The sequence below is a fragment of the Remersonia thermophila genome, chromosome 4 (genome assembly GCF_042764415.1).
Source record: "Remersonia thermophila strain ATCC 22073 chromosome 4, whole genome shotgun sequence".
Lineage (NCBI taxonomy): Eukaryota > Fungi > Ascomycota > Sordariomycetes > Sordariales > Chaetomiaceae > Remersonia > Remersonia thermophila.
The window spans coordinates 1,667,975-1,686,317 of record NC_092220.1 but is presented as its reverse complement, the minus strand read 5'-3'; the positions used below and the strand labels follow the sequence as shown (position 1 = coordinate 1,686,317).

Here is an 18,343-nt window from a genome sequence, read left to right as displayed (position 1 = left end):
ACGCTCCGTCTTGACGTGAGGCCTGGCTAGGCCCCCGACACTGCTTGGGAGGTGTCTCGCTCGATCTGCCTCTCAGGACCGTACTTGCCCGTGTTAGCATAACTAGGTATAAGGCCTTGCCTGTGCATTGGGCACTTGGTCAAAGAGAGCCGGAATCTTGCTCCGATTTCCCCGGCTCGGAAAAAAGGAGACAGCCAGCCTGGGGGGTGACAACCGTCTTTGTCAATGTGCGCAATGTGATCTGTATGGTCGTGGAACGCCAGAGGGAGTACACCAGCCCTGCCCGAGGCATGGGGGCCGCTCGCAGCGTCAGAACAACCCCCTTGTTTTCCTTTGTCTCTCGACGCCTCTCGGCACCTCCAGGGCCCCCAAAGCCTATCGGGACAGCGCATCTCTCTCCCCCGGGAATCACAGGTGCTCCCTCCTGTCGCGAAATGAGTCGATGCTAGACCGGAATCTGTTCCGAGGGACGCGAGAACATACTCGTGATGATCGTAGAGAGAGCTCCAAGAAGTCTGTAAACAAGATAAATGCATTGTCGTGATTGTTTTTCTCTGTGTCTACCATGTCTTCCAGTCCAAAAGGCCTCAAGGCACAGCTTTTCCAAGCACACTCGTCCGTCGTTCTACGTGTCGACTTGGCCTTGATCTGGCAATCTTCCGTTTCACCTCTTGACAATTCCTACGCCTTCATAGCCTCTCGCTTATACCCCTCGCCCGCTGGCGGGTAGACAACTATCAAGGCGCCCATCTGGGCTTCGCGGCCCGCCAGCTGGCTCAGGAGGGACATCGCTACCAGCATCTCTCCAACCCAGACCTGAACAACCACTTCACATCCGCCCTTCAATAGCCCCCGGACTACACCGTCCATGGGCAAGACACACCACTGCCCCGGTGCGAGGGGCCCAGGCAAACACTGCACCTCCCGGAAGATCTACGGTGTCTGGTGTTGTACTAGACACCAGGTCATCTGCTCCGATCATTCCAAGGTCTATATGAAGGATGATGAGTGTCCATCCTGTACGAAGGGTGCCATCCACAAACTGCAGCGCGAGAAGAAGATGCAGCTGAAGCAGGAGAAGAGGGCCCAAAAGAAGGCCAAGAAGACCAAGGTTACGGTCAAGGAAGGCAAGCGCAAGAACAAGAAAAGGAGAGGTGGGAACAAGTAGATGCCTAGCCTCCCACCTCGCACAACGCCCAGCACACTTATCACACACCGCACATGCCCGCGTACAGACATACGCACATTCGAAGAAACGAAGGCACCGAAAGGAAAACCAAAAGGAAGACGAGTGGGAAGGAGGAAGGCAAGAGACGGACAAGGGAGGCAAGAGAGAGATAGATGATATTTTGGATTGAAACGGCGGGCGTTTTGGCTTTGGCTTTGGATAGAGAACCTGGGATATACAGAATCTGCTTCTTGAAGACTGCATGTCTGTTGGCGTCGTAGAGGGCGCACGGTGTGTTGTTGCTCCATCTGTACTGTCAAGCCCCACTTTGCTGACCTGATGGCCGAGGCCCGGCCAACCATGGCGCCGGGATTGGGAAAACTGACGCTCGTTTGGGAATGTCATCAATGTGGGATCCGTGTGCAAACGGCTAGCGGCCCGATCTGGCTCTGCCTGTCCGCGGGGTGGCCAACCGGTCGCGCCGAGACCCGACCCCGAGACCCGGCCCGTTCCGGCGCGAATAACGCTCCCGCCTGACCCCTCACCGAATTACAACCACCATCATCTATGTCCCGGTCTCTCACCAACCCCTTCCCTTTCAGCAACCACAGCACCTCCATCCACCTCAAACCGGGTGGCCCTCCCATCTCATCTTCTCCATTCTACGCTCATCCACAATGACAGACGCCTCCAACGCCCGCTTCAACACCGAAGCCCTCTCCTGGGACACCAACCCGGACGTGCAGCGCGCAACCGCGCTCGCCCACGCAGCCTACCTCGCCCGCCTCCCGTCGGACCCCGCCGTCCTCTCCACCTACGACGTGCTCGACCTGGGCTGCGGCACGGGCCTGCTCTCGCTCGCGCTGGCGCCCGCGGTGCGCTCCGTCACGGCCGTGGACCCGGCCGAGGGCATGATCGACGCGCTCCGGGCGAAGCTCGCATCGCCGCCGCCGCCTCCTCCCGAGGGGGGCAAGGGCCTGCCTGTCGCCAACGTCTCGCCCGTGTGCGCGCTGCTCCAGGACCCGGACGACCCCCGCCTGGCCGTCGACCCCGTCACCCGGTCCCCGCGCCCCGGCCGGCGGTTCGACCTGGCGGTCTCCCACCTCGTCCTCCACCACGTGCCTGACCTGCGCAGCTTCTTCCGCACCGTGCACGGCTGCCTGGCGCCGGGAGGGAGGCTGATGGTGACGGACTTTGAAAACTTTGGGCCCGAGGCGCGCAAGTTCCACCCCGAGAGCAAGATGGACGGGGTCGAGCGGCACGGCCTTCGGAGGGACGAGATGCAGGCGCTGCTGGAGGAGGCGGGGTTTGCAGACGTGAGCGTGGAGACGGCGTTTGCGCTGGAAAAGAAGGTTGAGACGGAGCCGGGGAGCGGGGTTATGGGACCGTCGATGGTATTTCCTTTCTTGATATGTCAGGGGAAGAAGACCGGGTAAGGTGGATGGGGGCTTGGATCAGAGGGGGAGAAGCAGGAGGAGGACGAGCTGGGCTGGGTGGGTTCACACAACGCCGAGAACCCGGCATCAAGAAAAATGAAAACAAACTGTCTCTTGTCACAAAGTGAATTTCCGTACCCTGCTGAAGCCAGGAGCAACACAAACGAAAAACATATCGTGCAAAGTCACGGCTACATTCGGGAATACACACCCTAACGTTGAGATAGGCAACCCCAATAGAGTTCCTTCGAGACGCGACGAACAGATCGCGTCTCCAGGGTGGGTTGGATGCAATATAGATGGAGTCGGCCTGCTGACGCGTGGAGAGGCTCGAAAGGGAGTTGGAGAGAAATAGACTAAGTACAGCGAGGACTTAATTCCATGATGAATCATTTTGCAATCTTTTGTAATATGCCTCATTCCAGACCATCGTATCAACACCACTGAAGAATGGGCCTCCGAAGGTTGATGTGCATCAAGGCGTGCACCAAACGTTTAGCTGGAGGGTGAGGCTGGCTGTATGTACTATAGCCGTCTCTGGGTACTGTAATCCCGACTCAAGACAATGGCAAACGCTAACGATTTGCCAACGGTATGCAAAGTACTAAAGGAAGGGAAAAAAAGCGAATCATGCATCTTGACTTAGTCATCGGCGCAGAGTTCGCGACTTGCACGGGAGGATGTGGGTCGTGTCTCACCTCAATTTCAGTGTTTGTCCGAAGTCATCTCCAAAGGGACCTTGCTTGGTGGCTATGAGTTCTTCTCGTAGAAGTGCAACCATCTTCTAAGGGCAGCTCAATTGGCTGTGCATACTTATGTGTTTGGAAAACACTCAACCAGCGAAGGTTGACCAAGGCTTGCCTGTGCCGCAGGGTGTCCGTCGTCTTCCCTCAAGGCGCACGCACTGGACAGACCCTCGGACCTCGCCAACCCAAAGAATATACACACGAAAACGTCGCAAATGAGCGGTATCAAAAGAAACGAGCGGGTGTAGATTAAGAATTCCAAAAAAAGTAGCATAAAGGGGACGGCAGAAAAATTACACCCGACGTGGGACTCGAACCCACAACCCTTAGATAGCTACCAACGTGAATGTTAGAAGTCTAAAACGCTAGACCAATTGCGCCAGCCGGGCGTAGGACGATCATTGGCCAGATTTCCGGGCTCATAATTTTATCAGAACTGGATCCTGGCTTGCACAGCGGTGTGTGCCTCGTCCAGTCCCCGAGGCCAACAATCGTCTCGATCTCGCTCTCATGACTCCAACCCTGAAAGCAGCCCTACGATGTACTGTAGTACGTCTAGAGAGTCCTAGCAGAAGCCTGGTCATTTGGAAAAGATGCCTGAACAGGATCGTAATACCGCGCGCCCCAGGTGAATCGTTCAAACAGTGTAATTGATGCCCTGTCGTGACTCTATTCTCCTGTATGTCTCTAAGCCTCTTTTATCGCCAGCTTCTCCCCCATCTCCCCCTTGATCCTCGTGATGGTCCCCGGCCCGCCATAGACCAACCCCGTATACACCATCGCCACGCTCGCGCCCGCGTTCAGCACCGCCAGCGCCTGTTCCCCGTTGGTGATTCCGCCCGTGGCGAAGATCACCTTTTGCGGCGGGAACGCACCCTCCACGCCCGCCGTCTTGAGGTTGTAGCTATCCAGCATCGAGCGGTACCGCTTCACCAGGTTCCTCGTCCTCTCAAACATGGCGGGGCCCGAAAACCCGCCCTCCTCGCCCAGGTTTTGCTGCTCGGCCTTGCTGAGCTTCAGGCCCTTGGGCACCAGGCCCGTCCTCCGCTTCGTCGTGTTGCCCACAATCACGCCGTCCACCCCGCTCGCCCACACCGCCTGCACCACGCCCTCGATTTGCGCGTCGTCCTCCTCGTCGGGTGACACCTTGACCATGACGCGGGGCTTGGTGCTCCGGCTCGGGGTGCGGCGCGCCTCGTCCACGACCGACTTGAGCAGCTTGGCCAGCGGCTCGGCGGCCTGCAGGTCCCGCAGGCCAGGGGTGTTGGGGCTGCTCACATTGACGACGAGCACGTCGGCGTAGGGGGCCAGGCGCTGGGCGCAGTAGACGTGGTCGGCGATGACGGCGTCGATGTCCTTCTCGTCCGTCTTTTTGTTCTTGGCGATCTGCACGCACAGCAGGCGGCCGGGCTGGAGGCTGCCCACGGGGACGGACGGGCCGGCCTCTCCGGCCAGGACTTCCTGCTCCGTCAGCCCCACCGAGCGAGCGAAGCGGCGCAGACGGTCGCGGAGCCGCGCCGCCATGGCGTCGGCGCCGCGCGAGTTGAGGCCGTAACGGTTGATGAGGCCATCCACGGAGGGGATGCGGAACACGCGGGGTCGCGGGTTGCCGGGCTGCGGGAGGGGCGTGCAGCCGCCGACCTCGACCACGCCGGCGCCCAGGGCGAAGAGCGGATCGGGAATCTCGGCGTCCTTGTCGAGGCCAGCGGAGATGCCGATCGGGTTGGCAAGGTTGACGCCAAAGACGTTGGTGGCCAGGGGGTTTTCGGCGGGCGTCCCCGGAGCGACACGTTCGCGGGGGTGGAGGCCGAAGGAGTAGAGGGTGCTAAGGGCGGCGGTGCCGGCGTGGTGGGCGTCCTCGGCGTCGGGGAAAATGACGCGCAGAAGGCGGGGGACGAGCCATTGGTGGACGGAGGCGCGGGTGTCGGTGACGTAGTAGTACGTGATGCCGCCGGCGACGGTCAGGAAGCTGCCGAGCACGATATTGCGGGTCGTGGAGGTGCCTCGGGAGGAAGACGACGCAGTCGAAGCGGGGCGACGGGCAGGGAGCTGGTTCAGGCGTACCGGGGGGCGTGCGACGGGCCGGAGGCTTGCCGCTAGCGAGCGTCGGACGCAAAAGCAGGCACCCGTCATGTTGGGCATGAGAGCCGCTCGGGGCCGGGGCTGAATGGGTTCGAGCGAGGGTCGAGAGAGCGTCGAGGTGGGAAATTTTGGAGCGGGCTCGGAGCTGTGCATTCCATGAAGTCCAGAGTGGGTTTTTGGGTCGCAGCGCTTCACATGCACGCCAAGACGGAACAGTGGGCCCCGGCACCCGGGGTGGTTCGATGCCGGCGGGTAGGTACGCCGTACATCTGGTTGTGGACTTTTGTGTGCAGGCCTCTTCTTCTCAACTTCCAACATTCCCAGCTTTGCTTTTTCCAAAAAGGCAGTCAACAAGTCTATTCTCTATTCCGGGTTCCAAGCCCAAAAATGCAACGTTAAAAGGTTTCAACGAGAACCGCCAGCCCTGCTCCAACGCCCGTCTAATATTCAGCCGTCCCTTGTCAACACCGACTCCGACGCGTCAAGCAGCCACCTCGATCCCAGCCTCCTGCATCCCCTTCGTCTGCACCTGCGCCGCCACCCTCTGCTCCGCCAACCGGTTGAGATAACTCAGATACGTCTGCCACCCCACCGCGATAACGCCGCCAAACACCGGCCTATACTCAAGCGGCAAGAAGGCGAAGCTGAAGGCGGTCACGGCGGGCCACAGCTTGCACGAGTTGACGCAGCTCACGGGCACGGTGTGGACGATGCGCTCCCAGGTCTCCGCCAGCGTGGCGCCCGACAGCAGGGCCTGCATGCCGAAGAAGTAGGTGTTGAAGACGGGCGTGAAGCAGATCTGGTTCACCACCACCTTGGTCGCGATCGACAACAGCCGCGAGCGGTAGTTGAAGTTCTCCGAGAGCCAGACGAACCTTTTTTTTTTTGCGATGCGGGAGAGGTCAGCCGCGAAACAGCATGGTGACAGGGGATGCGACGGCCAGGTGGTGGATACTGACCAGTGGTAACTCGGGATGGACGACAGCGAGCCGATGAGCAGCGACCGTGCCGTCCGGGTTGGGTCGTAGTCGCGTCCGCCCATGCTCTGCGCCGAGACTGCAACCCATCATCCGTCAGTCACACATCAACGACCAAGAGTCGGGGCTCCAGGGGTCGGCGCACTGTCGGAGCAGAAGTAGATGAACAACGACGTGCACACTTGGGTCACGTATGGCCTCTTGCGCTGGGCGCGTGCATAGGCTTGGGCAGCCCGCGTGAACGGCCCCAGGCGCTGCCAGAAGTTGAGCGTCGGCACGTTGTTTGGCGTGGGCACCTGGTCCTGGGTGGGCGGCGGAGTGCTGAGGCGTCGCTTCGCCGGCGTGCTGGGGTCAGCGCCGTGGCCGCTGTTGGATGAGTGCATGCGGCGCTGGCGCTGCTTCCGGAGGAGGTCGATGTGCCGCCGAAGGGCGCTCCTGCAGACCGAACACACCGTCATATCGCCGATCCGCGCGCCGAGAGGAGGGTGATTTGCTGGGTTCGCTAGGCGACGGACGCCCTGGGCACGAAACGTGACAACGGCGCACGGCGGAAACGTGGATGTGAGCGAGGGCTGCGTTCGTGGAGGCGTCGCCGCTCGCGATGTGTTGGTAGGGCTGAGATGAAACCGTCAGCCCGCCAGGCCGGGTCCCTTTCAGGGTGCAGCCAGCCGCGGCTGGACGCGGTAATTTCACGTCCTGTCCCCTAACTAATCCATAAACATTCGGCCGAGAGCGGGTTCCCTCCTTGTGCGACAGGGGCACGTGGCGAAATGCGGAAAGGCACGTCAACGCCCCCTGCGATGGCGATCCGGTGGCACCCGGACAAGGCGAACTCCACGTGCGCAACGGGCAGAACGACGGGTCGCGGGGAAATGCTCAGGATCCTACCCCGAGGGGTTGCTGCTGCGCAGCGATGAATTGTCCTCTTTTTCTGGCTTTTCCGGCCGTCGAGCTCCCATCGTTTTGGCCGCATTACGGTTTCAAAGTGTGTAGTAGGGTTAGGGTTCGGCTGCCGGTCGGGTGCTGTGCCGGCCCTTCGGGAATCATTTTTGCGTAGCATCCAACCGTCTCGGGCGTCATTTCCGCTCACATGCATGCGTCACATCTGGCTGGCAAAAGAGTAGCGGACCTGCCGGGAAGGCATCAACAAACTCGCCAAAAAAATTTGCAACCCAAAAGACAACCCGTCTATTAGACTAACGCCGGTCGATGCGTCATGATGTAGATACCGCTAGACTCCAAAAACGACAACCCAAGGCACCTCGCTAAATCCCTGACCAACGAACTTGACTGACGTGATTTGAACTGATGCAACATCGCCCCCACCCCTTCCTTCGTTCCTTGGATGTCTTACTGACGCATCTTGAGCCAGGAAAGGTCCCAGCCGCCGCGGTGCTCGTGGTGCTGAACCGTAGAGTCGGCGGGGCGCTCGCCGATGGCCTTTAGCACCCGGAGGTGCTCGGTGCGAAGCTTCTCGAAGTCCTCGTCAAGCTGCTTGTGCCAGGGGTAGAGCACGCCGACCTGGAAGGCCAGGGCCGACGTGGCCACCACGAAGTTGGTGCACGAGACGATGCGCGTGAGGACGGCCATTTCGACGGTGTTTTGACGATAGATGGGGGTAGTCTGGCTTGTTTGCCTGGAATCCGAGGTTTGCGAGTGTGGCGGATGTGTGTTCTTGTAGGAGCTGAGACGAGACGAGAGAGGTCCGGAGGGTATCGCAGACGAACTCTAGCCCGAAGGTCCGACTTGGATGATGGATCGCAGCGACAAGTCTCTAGCGACGTGAAAGGTAGTCTCCGGCGGTATGGAGGTCACAGCCAAAGCACCACAAAATGAGGGATCGTGGTCCAAGCTGTGGGTGTCCGCGAAGAGGGAGAACAAAGCCTGTGTGGGTTGAGAGAGAAAAGGGGAAGGAGTTGGCGCTGGGTGACTCAGGGTTTTACATATATGTGAGCAGGCGCCGTAAAATTGGTCCGTGCTCCAGTCGGGCGGCCAAAACTCGGACATAACCGAGGTCCCTTTCTTCTACACAGTAAATTGTCCGCCTTATTTCCTCGTGGCAAGCCGCCAGGGAGAAAAGGAAACCTGAAGATTCGCCCGGATCTCGCTCTTCGGCCTTTTGCGTGACATTTTCGGGGGGCGGCGCCGCCTAATCCGCTGACGGCAGGAGCCCCACAGTTCTCTGCAAGCGTGGATGTTCCCCGTTGGGAAGGTTCGACCTCGATCTGCGGCCTGTGGTTTGTGTGCAAAAAAGCGGGGCGTTCCGGGAGCATCCCGGGAGGCCCACGGAACTCCCTAAACTCACTCGCAACGACATCTCGCTGGAATCCTGGTTGTCCGTCCTATGTACGAGCACTCCGCTTGTGCAAGGCGGGATACTCCGTGCTCGCATATGTGCACTGTACGCACACATGACCCTCTTGTGACCGGTGCAATGCCCTCAAGCTGACCGAGATCCTTGCCAAGTCGATCCCGTCCAAGCCCAGCACGGTGTGTCAAGGATGGGTCCCACTCCGAATGGCTTGCACGGCTTCGGTCGAGCGCTGCAACCTGCGAGCGCTGTGCCATCCTGCTTGGCGATGCCCACACGGACCGCCTGGTTCGTGACAGTGACTGCGTTCGCCTTTGGACCTGCTGCCATGACTAACCCCGCGAGAACGCGCCGTGGTATCGTCCCATTCCCATCCCGGGCAACGAGGTCGTTATTGCTCCCCATGGTGCCACGGGTTATGCGCACTGCGTGCGCCGTGTTGACACGTGTGTGGGCGGTGGTAAGCCGCCTGTTTCTCAGCGACCCGGCTGTCGGCTCCTGGATGGCCGACCTTCCCAGACGGCCCTGACATCTTGAAGTACCTCATCGCGTTGCGTCCCGTGTCACCGACATGGGACGCGCCCCTGTTGCGGCGCTGGCTTGGCACCTGTGTGTACAATCACATGTCTTGCAAAATTCCAGCTCCAGAAAACGGCCTAGATCACGATGCAGAACCGCCAGAACGTCCCACCCGCGTCATAGATGTTGGGCCTGAGAATCCAGCGTGCCATCCTGTTCTCGTAGGGGAGCCTAAGCAACAAGAGTCGATACGTTGCCCTGAGCCATTGCTGGGGGCCGCTGGCTGCGCACGTCACACAAACGGAGCGCTCCAACAAGCATCGCCGGATGCAAGAGATCCCCATCAGCGAGATGAGCACAAACTTCGGACACGCCATCGAGGTCACGCAAGTCTTGGGCTTCCAGTATCTCTGGGTTGATTCTCTTTGTATCGTCCAAGACGATTCCCACGACTGGACGGCCGAATCGGTCAAGATGGCTGAGATATACAGCCGCGCGAGCTTGGCCATTGCGGCTGCCAGCAGCGCATCTTCCGACTAAGGCTTCATGAAGCCCCGGCACAGCTCTCGGACCGTTAAGTTGCCGCTTAGAGGCAGCCACGAAACCCTCGGCGGGTTTTGGACCATCATATGGCTGTTCAGAAACATGCTCCGTGCTACGAGTAGCGTATGGAACATCAAATGGCCGTTTCGAAGCAGCCCCGGTGGCGTTGTAGGCCAGTTCATGATCGCGAAGCGAGCGCCCGAGGATAATGAAGACCAACCTGATCACTACCTGGTCGAGACTGAGAAGAACCCGCCCTCGAATCGCGGCTGGACCGTGCAGGAGCGCGTGCTCTCTCGTAGCACCGTCCTCTTTGGCCAACGCCAGATGCATTGGGAGTGCGCTTCGGGCCGCTGGAGTGAGAGCACCCGCATGCGCCCCGTTCGATTTGAGAACCATGTGCTACAAGTCGGGTTGCCCTTCGCGCCCTTACCCAAGTTTGGTTCCGGCCCTGTGCAAGACCAAGACGAGCTGCTCGAAGGCTGGTACCGGATCCTCAGAGTGTTCACTCTGCGCGAGTTGACAAAGAAAACCGACAAGCTCCCCACGCTGTCCGGCATCGCCAAGCTCGTCCGTCAAGGCTTTGGCGACAACTTTGACACCACATGCCAAGATGGTCTGTGGTCCCACGATTTTCCGCGGGCGATCCTGTGGACATCAAGGGATGCCGCCACCGACATCCTCAGCGTTGCTTGGGAGAACATCGTTCTAGACGTGAACGATTCGTACGGCCCGGTCAAGGAGGGCACATGAATTTTTACAGGCTATCTGAAGCAAGGAGACTCGATTCACCCCTTCCAACGAGCGCCACAATTCGTCCGCTCGCATTCTTATCCACTTACAGACGCGGTCCTGTGCGGCAGCGAGGCCCTGGAGATAGGCTCTGCTGTCCTGGATGAGCCATCCGATAAAATTATAATTTTCCAGCAGTTGCTTTTGCTCGCTCTCCAGCATACCGCGCCCGAGCCGTCATCGTACTGGATCCCTGCGGTTCACGCCCTGCTGTTGCTGCAGCGAGTCGACGGCACGTTCCGGAGGGTTGGCGTTGCGGAGATCAGAACCGACATTTCCGGAAAAGAACGTTATAATGGCTGTTCGTTTTCTATGCATTTTTAAGCCTTGTTTGGCGATGCGCCGGAAAGGGAGGCCAGGATTTCCTAATGGGTCTGTCATACGTTGGCCTTGACGGTGGTTACAGTTTGATTGGGCGCCAAACCCCTGGGCGCCGGCGCTTAAGCAGCCTGTGAGGCGCAGCGCCCAGATAATGATGGCTATTGATGGATGTCCCGTGTTGCTATTTAACGTGACGCTCTGCGCCTCCTTTACCTGGGTGCAACATCTCTCCGGGTTTGCTCACTTCGGTCGTCTAGAAGAAACGCTATTTGATTCGCACCTTAAATCCATTGAGGTATTGTGAATATGGCCACCCCACCGGCGCGAGGTGCCCAGATACGTGTGCTGTGCTTGGGTAAGTCCGTCAAGTCTCGAAACTTCAACGGGTGACGAATTGCAAAGAAGATTACCTATTGGTTCATTTGTTTCTCTTCTCTCTCTTTTCTTGCCTCTTTTTTCTCTTTTCCTTTTCAAAATGAAACAAGACAGCTCCGATGGCAGTGCTCGATCTTGGTACCAACATAATTGACCTTCCTGCAGAACCTGCTACTAACTTGGGTGTAGACAGTGGCGGTGTGAAGGTCCTTTCATCTTTGTATATCCTCGAAAGGTTATTATATCGCATCAAGCCCGAGGATGACCCCCGACAACGAATAAAGCCATGTGATGCATTCGACATCATCGTCGGTTCAGGAATGGGGGGCTTGCTGGCCATAATGTTGGGCGTGCTGGTCAGACTGTTCATTGTCAAATAAAATTGAACGTTCGACTAACGATAGAGCAGGAAATGGACATCCAGACATGCATCGAATGCTTCACCTCACTGGCACAAGATGTCTACACGCCACGACGGCGTACCAGAGTTGGGGGTGCCCTTATTCACAAACTCCTAGGTTCAACAAGATATTCAACAAAAAGGTTTCAACAATTGATCAGAACCATGGTCCGAGAAAACCACCCAGATATCCAACATCTTCAGCGGGTTAAGGAATCGAGCGATGCCAGCGAAAGCCAAACAAAGGAGGACGCCACGCAAACGAACATCCAAGTCACTGAGCCAGAAGATCTGCCAATGCTGGAGAGTAAACGTCGGTGTAAAGTGTGAGTATCGTACTTAGGTTCAAACCTCGTATGCCGCTGGCAATGCTCGGCTTCCTTTGGATTCTAATGTGTGCTCGCCATAGCTTCGTTTGTACTATGCTTGAAAACCGCACTCCTTACCGCATCCGAAGCTATCGATCCAAGTACGAGCCAGGTCTACCCATGACTGTCTGGGAAGCTGCTCGGGCGACAACAGCAACCCCGGGTCATTTCGAACCCCTGAACTTCAAGAATATGACGACAATGCACGACGGCAGCTTCCGCAATGCCAACCCTGTCTTGGAAGTGATGTCTGAGATTGAGCACGAGTTCGGCCTCCGCGATATCGACATCTCATGCATCGTCAGCATCGGGGCCGGTGTGCCGAAGACGACGCTTCTCCAGGACGGCCTCGTTGACATGGCCATGGCCTGTGTCGACATCGCCAGTGACGCCCAAGCCACCGAGGCTCTCTTCCGCAGCACGTACGCCACCCCTGGGAAGCCCCTTCACGAGCGTTATTTCCGCTTCGAGGTTGAGCAGGGCTTGCAAGATGTCAGGGCCGACCAATGGAAAAAGATGCGCAACATGTGGTCTGTCACGACAGCCTATTTGAACCATCCTCTTCGTCAGGAGAGCCTGGGAAAATGTGCTGCTCTTCTCGCGTCAGACCTGCCTGTTGGTGAAGCCTTGAAAGGCTCATGGAGCACCCTTTGCAATGGGTACTGCGGGTCGGTACCTGAAGGTGTTGAGAGTCTCGGCCCCTAGGATGTTGGATAAACGCCTGAAATACAACTTCTTAGCCAGCGGATGTCTGGCGGCAGCCAATCGCTGGAACTGTCTTGCCCAAAGTTTTGGCGTTGACTTGAGATTCGCTCCGCAGGTCCACACCCCAGAGTTTGAGTGCCCTGCTGTAGTATGGGTCGTCCCTTGGTCGTCTCCGTCCGTCGTCGACGTTAAGGAAGATAATGTCGTTCGACGAGGCCCTGGCGGTCCGTCGCCGCAACGTTCGACATTTTATTTGTCTGCCTTTTCCTGCTAGGCTTCTAGGAATCCGGCCTATGCTCTCAGGGTGTTGACCGGGGGGTGATCTTTTTCCTGGCGTGCTTTCCATTGATTTTTAGCGCTCTAAGTACTCTGGGTCGACATATTTGATGAATTCTAGGCTTACCGTCCGTAGGAGTGCGGCTTAGGGGTATCCGCCTTTTGCTAAACGTTGGACTTAACAGGCACTGAGCTAGACATTCGTCTTGTCCCATGTAGGCGCTATTAATACGGTTATAGATAGGATTGACGGGAGAGCCCAGAAGAGAGCTGTGAAGGTGGCCTCAGAGCAATCATGATTGAACGGAGCTCGCAGCGGATCCCGGGGATGACATCAAGATTTGGACCAGGGGGCCAGAATGAATGAGCTCAACCCTTGATTGATCACATTGGCAATCGATAAATTCGGGTTTGGGTTCAGTGGTCCTTCCGATGCTCTCTAATACAGGTGAGAAGGTCTCCGTCCACAGCCGTTCAAGTACCGATGTAAAGAACAGCAGGAGACCCTGCTGTCTCAGTAAGAAGTAATACCCCAGACCTGGCGAGGTATCTCATCGGGGAGGGACCTGGTCCAGTAGGGGGTCGGGGGAGCCGGAGAGTTTAGGACTTCTAGAAGGCCTGGGGCAGAGCTCAGTTCAGACTTGTCTTAGAGTTGCCAGAACGTGGTGTACGTGTCGAGGATGACTTTGTAGACCGGTTGGTCCGATCCGAGTTACAAGGTTCCATCATGTCTTGTTGCAAAGGTATATGCGTAGGTCCTTGACTGCCGGTGACATCTTAACAGTGTTGGAGACGAGGCGAAGACCGCAGGGACAACAACGCACAAGGAATCGCCGATAATGTGTGGATATTGCGGAATATTCTATGCCTTCCAGTCGAGGAGAATCTACAGAAGCCCTGAGTTGTTCCTTTCACAAAATCCCGTTCGTCACTTATCATGGAGAGCCTTTTTCCTTTCTGAGGAGTCATGGTATTGGCTGTCGAGGTGGTGAAGAAGATATGGGTCGAGCATGATGCTATACCGGTTGCCAACGGTTCTTATAGAATGGTCCAGAGATCTGGATTTACCCATGTTACCCTCAAAAGTTATTAGAACATTGTGATCTACTTTAAAGATCATCGTCGCTTGTACACACTATCAGGAGTGGGATGAGCCTGCGAGCATGTAACTTTGAGTTTTTTGTCCTCCGCTGCGAAAGCTGGAAGCTCAAGTGCTTCATGACACCACAGCTGCGTGATCGAACAGTCCCACCCAGAAGTTTGAGGTACTACTACCTTACGCGCCTTGCAAGATAACCCCCTGCTGGGACAGCTGGTGAAACACACCTCACTTCCAAACCAACTAGGGAGAACTGTTCAGTTTTACCCATTCCATTTTCGTCGCTCAAGCTCAGGATCTTAGATGACCCTTTATTTCAAGGTGCAGACAAACCACCCAACCAAGAGAGCGTCGCAGTTAATCTGAAAAGATACCATGTTAGTAAGAGATTAAATCTACGTCTCCTTGCTCGAGTAGTTGCAGGAGGAGAGCAAGTAACAAGGAAAAAATACTTACCGAGGGGTTAAGGGCGTAGCTGTTGTGGAAAGGAAAAAGACAGGTTAGTTCTGACGTAATACGAACGGGCTATAGCATCGGTTGCTTACAAGTCCAACAGAGTGAGGTTGTTCCTCTGCGCCAGGCTGCGGCACGAGTCGTCCCAGCGGATCTGATCATAGCTCCGGCCTGTTGAGAGTGAAAATGGAGGGTCAGTCTTTTCTTTTTCGTCTATGGTTGCTTCTTTTTGCGACAACATTGTCTCTCAGCAGGGACTTTGGACACTCACAATTTGTCGGCGTGCCTGGAATAATTGGCCGACCGCCGGGCACCTGGGTGGTCGTCGTGACCGGGCGGGTAGTGGTCGTGCCAGCGCAGGTAGTCGCAGTAACAAGGCGTGTGGAACTGACGATACTCGTCAAGGTATAGCTCACGACAGACGTCCGAGAAACGACGCTGGTAGAAGTCGACACGCTCGTCACGATCGAGGTCAGGCGAACGGTGGTGGTCGTCGAGGCCGGGACAGTGACGGTGCTGGCAGCCTGAGTCCGCGTCACCGTTGCGGTTCTGGTGACGGTTCCAGCGGCCTGGGTCCTTGTCACGGTGGTGGTACTTGGTGGCTGCACCAATGTATACGTAACCGTTGGGCATGTTGAAGGTCCAGCGGGCGAGGTCGGCCCGCCCGAGCCCTGACAGATACCAAAGTCGGACTGGCAGCCGGCGCCGCAGTGCTGGTTAGTGCTGCCGCAGTAGCCGTATGGGGAGCAGCAGTTGCCGAAGTTGGAGCCGGCGCAGGTGATGCCGTTGCCGCAGGTGCCGTCGGTGCTGACGCGGAGGGGGCTGCCACCATCGGCAACGCCCTCAATGCAGTACGCAACGCCGGCTCGGAGGGCGTTGCAGTTGGTCACGGAGGGGTTGGAGCGGAGGAAGTCCGTCACCGAGATGCCCACCAGGGCCGACAGCGAGGCGCAGGTATCGCCTGCCTGGGCCGTGATGGTGCGCGAGCACGCCGCCGCGGCGCGCTGCGAGAGGCCGGCAAGGGCCAGGAGCAGAGTGCCCTTGGTCAGCATGGTTGAGGCGAGGTCGGACGAGGGGAGGGCTCTCGAAGGTGAGGAGCCGGATGGTCTGGACGGGATAGGATCGTCTTGGGAGCAGTCTCGACCGATGGCGTGCTGGGCCTAGGTAAAGCCGGAAGCTCCCGCGTTGTGGGAGCAGCGCGCAGCTGCAAGCTTAAGTACCAGTTCCAAGGGCGGAAGAACAATGGCGGGCCGCTCATGTTGCCGTCAATCACCGTAGTCAGGTCGATGTCACGTTAATCAGTACAACGTTGTAGGTTCCAGGAAGCAGGGCGATATCTCACCAGCTTCTCCTCCGGACCACGAGCCGCGATCATCGCCGAGGCCAGGTCGGGAGGACCCGAAGTGGTACCCGGAAAGCCAAGAGGTGGGGATAAGACAAATATAGCGACAAAATAAACAAGGCTCACCTGTCCCAAGGACCGCGACCCTGGGTCGGAGGAACGATAATATGTGGGTAAACAGGCAGCCCCGCGAAAGTTAATATCGAGACATGCGAGGCCATCCGGGCTTGCTGGGCCGCGTGGCGGAAGCGCACCAACAGGCTAATTTGCTGGCTTATCCTGCCAGGCTTAGCAGCAGCACAACACGGTAATAACGGCGCAACAGACTCTGCCGTGTCCCTTTCAAGCTTTCCAACATGACCCGCGGTTCCTGCACGACAGTTGGACAGTTGCAGGCGAAGGTCAAGCCCCACAAGATGTCACACGGATGTTATAGCCCAGGCCGGGGGAAACACATGGCAAATTTAATCTACGAAGGGACCTCGAAGTCAAGTATCCGGATTCTCGGAGCCTCGAGAAGCCAGCCAGTCAGTCGGTCCAGACGATCTCGGGAGCTAGTGACTTGGCAGCTGAGGAATCAGTGGCACATCGCCATTGAAAGTAGTGATGCTTGCCATGTCCCAGGCAGAACAAGAAAGGTGACTTATTTACCTACCCAAAGTACATAGAGTTGTGTGTCAATCCATGCTCACTCTGAGTTGTTACAAGTGGCGAAAGTTCTCAAAGTGCTGATTCATAGGTACGTACCTATGCCCATGTGCATGAATACTAAGAAAGGATAGAAACTACCAAGGAAGAACCAAACCCATATATATTCCAGCGCCCATGCTCCTCTCGCCATGCTCCCATGGTATCAAATCAGTTTCTTCCATACCGGCCAGTGCTCCAGGATCCAACCGTTGCATAATAAACACCCTTCCGCTTTGTTCCTGATGCTGTCATGAGCCATGATCAAACGCGAGAATGAAAAACCGCCTCCTCGAGCGTGGCAACCTCATGCCCGCGATACCCGACCCACCGCCTCCTTGCTCCCCGCCGGCGTTGAGTTATCAGCATGGGTCCGCTGACACTTCGCGCATCTCCCGCCAGTGTCACGAGGGTGCTGGATCTGGGCTGACGTGACTGGGCAGATGAAGACGCGCTTGATATAGGGCTGGTGGACTTGGAAGCATGACAAGCATTCCCTGTCCGGGCGCACCGAGGGGCTGTCGACGCGGTAGCCCGTATTGGGACAGACAAAGACCGACTGCCAGATGATGTCGTGATTCGCCCGGCATTGTTGGCAGATGCCGAGCGGGGTGTCGATTTCGGTCCCCGTTGTGGGGCAGAAGTATGAGGGCTGGAGGCGTAAGCTGGGCGTTTGCGGAGAGAGAGAGAGGGGGGGGGGGGGTTGAAGGGGATGAGTTCATACTGCATACCTGAATGACGGAGTGTTTGTGTCCCATGGTGGTGTGGTGCTTTCGATTCCAGGAAGCTGTCGTTGCAGTTGTTGTCCTTCTTGAGAGTCAATTGGTCAGATAAAGATAAGTCTTGTGTTCTCGTTGCACAGAGGCTCAAAGGCAGGCGATGGCAATCCGAAGTCCCCTTTCTAAGATGTCCAGAAGGACTAACATGCCCCTTATTTGAAGTGCGGTAGAGTCAAAGAGTTTAGAAAGAGGCGAGTTTTGAAATCCCTCGGACTACCGTTCGGTCCTATCCCTTCGTGGTTGTGAGCCGTAGTGACGTGGAAGCCTCTTCAAGGCATGGCGCGTTGGGGGCGATATTCAACACCTGGGAGCACGACTCAGCACAGCCACACGGCAGCAGGCAACAAAAGAGGACAAAATGATCGGACGATTGCCATTCAACATGGGCGGCCAATGGAAAATATACCCTACCACGTGTGGTCGGGGATCAGGGGATCGAGCTGGCGCGAGACGTTGCATCTCTCCAGGTCCCCGAGGCTGGGATGGGAATGGCGAAAATCAGGAAACGTGAGATTAACGCAACGATGGACGCCCAGAACGAACCCAAGAGCGCCCACAGGGTCCGAGCTTCAAGTCGACTGCAACATTGGAAGCATGTCAAGGAACACAAGAACATGGGGTACGCTCAGCGTTGGTGTGCTTCATTGGGCAACGTCTTCCGGCCATCTTGCCGGCGCACGTCCCTCGATCGTGCACTCTTGGGACCTTCACCACAAGAGCGTACAAGAGGCCGGTAGTCCGCATAGCATCTGCAGAAAGGGAAGGGGGAGGGGTTTGGGGAGCCCCGACGCACGCCACGGGCCAATGTGGTGTTCAGTGTTGCGGTTTCGCAGCAATGTATGACTTAATAGAATCCTTGGCGAGGTGCCTGTTCTGTTCTGGCCGAGTGCTGGGCATTGATGAACGTTCAACGTTTTGCTTTAACGTACTATAGTTAGTGTATAATTACGGGACGCGGAACGCT

The 18,343-nt window shown here is 57.2% G+C and overlaps 8 protein-coding genes and 1 non-coding gene across 9 annotated transcripts; 3 read left to right on the top strand and 6 right to left on the bottom strand.

Moving 5' to 3' along the window:
• Window positions 1-1,845: 1,845 nt before the first annotated feature.
• On the top strand, window positions 1,846-2,604 carry VTJ83DRAFT_4617 (uncharacterized protein; the record flags this gene model as incomplete). Its single annotated transcript, XM_071011126.1, has 1 exon — window positions 1,846-2,604. The coding sequence occupies one exon, from the start codon at window positions 1,846-1,848 to the stop codon at window positions 2,602-2,604; it is 759 nt and encodes a 252-aa protein (XP_070866067.1).
• Window positions 2,605-3,646: 1,042 nt separating this feature from the next.
• Window positions 3,647-3,739, bottom strand: VTJ83DRAFT_t85. The gene has a single exon. It is a non-coding gene; the product is annotated as a tRNA-Arg (tRNA).
• A 298-nt stretch (window positions 3,740-4,037) lies between these two features.
• VTJ83DRAFT_4616 (uncharacterized protein) lies at window positions 4,038-5,492 on the bottom strand (the record flags this gene model as incomplete). The annotated part of the gene is made up of 1 exon (XM_071011125.1): window positions 4,038-5,492. One exon carries the CDS (start codon window positions 5,490-5,492, stop codon window positions 4,038-4,040), a length of 1,455 nt encoding a protein of 484 aa, XP_070866066.1.
• A 421-nt stretch (window positions 5,493-5,913) lies between these two features.
• VTJ83DRAFT_4615 (uncharacterized protein) lies at window positions 5,914-6,867 on the bottom strand (the record flags this gene model as incomplete). Its single annotated transcript, XM_071011124.1, has 3 exons — window positions 5,914-6,307; window positions 6,392-6,488; window positions 6,555-6,867. The coding sequence occupies 3 exons, from the start codon at window positions 6,865-6,867 to the stop codon at window positions 5,914-5,916; spliced, it is 804 nt and encodes a 267-aa protein (XP_070866065.1).
• Window positions 6,868-7,759: 892 nt separating this feature from the next.
• On the bottom strand, window positions 7,760-7,999 carry VTJ83DRAFT_4614 (uncharacterized protein; the record flags this gene model as incomplete). Its single annotated transcript, XM_071011123.1, has 1 exon — window positions 7,760-7,999. One exon carries the CDS (start codon window positions 7,997-7,999, stop codon window positions 7,760-7,762), a length of 240 nt encoding a protein of 79 aa, XP_070866064.1.
• A 1,885-nt stretch (window positions 8,000-9,884) lies between these two features.
• Window positions 9,885-10,535, top strand: VTJ83DRAFT_4613 (uncharacterized protein; the record flags this gene model as incomplete). Its single annotated transcript, XM_071011122.1, has 1 exon — window positions 9,885-10,535. One exon carries the CDS (start codon window positions 9,885-9,887, stop codon window positions 10,533-10,535), a length of 651 nt encoding a protein of 216 aa, XP_070866063.1.
• Window positions 10,536-11,201: 666 nt separating this feature from the next.
• Window positions 11,202-12,743, top strand: VTJ83DRAFT_4612 (uncharacterized protein; the record flags this gene model as incomplete). The annotated part of the gene is made up of 4 exons (XM_071011121.1): window positions 11,202-11,250; window positions 11,460-11,626; window positions 11,680-11,996; window positions 12,080-12,743. The coding sequence occupies 4 exons, from the start codon at window positions 11,202-11,204 to the stop codon at window positions 12,741-12,743; spliced, it is 1,197 nt and encodes a 398-aa protein (XP_070866062.1).
• Window positions 12,744-14,429: 1,686 nt separating this feature from the next.
• VTJ83DRAFT_4611 (uncharacterized protein) lies at window positions 14,430-15,623 on the bottom strand (the record flags this gene model as incomplete). Its single annotated transcript, XM_071011120.1, has 4 exons — window positions 14,430-14,480; window positions 14,575-14,593; window positions 14,664-14,742; window positions 14,843-15,623. 4 exons carry the CDS (start codon window positions 15,621-15,623, stop codon window positions 14,430-14,432), a joined length of 930 nt encoding a protein of 309 aa, XP_070866061.1.
• A 1,284-nt stretch (window positions 15,624-16,907) lies between these two features.
• VTJ83DRAFT_4610 (uncharacterized protein) lies at window positions 16,908-17,358 on the bottom strand (the record flags this gene model as incomplete). The annotated part of the gene is made up of 2 exons (XM_071011119.1): window positions 16,908-17,252; window positions 17,332-17,358. The coding sequence occupies 2 exons, from the start codon at window positions 17,356-17,358 to the stop codon at window positions 16,908-16,910; spliced, it is 372 nt and encodes a 123-aa protein (XP_070866060.1).
• Between the last annotated feature and the right edge of the window lie 985 nt (window positions 17,359-18,343).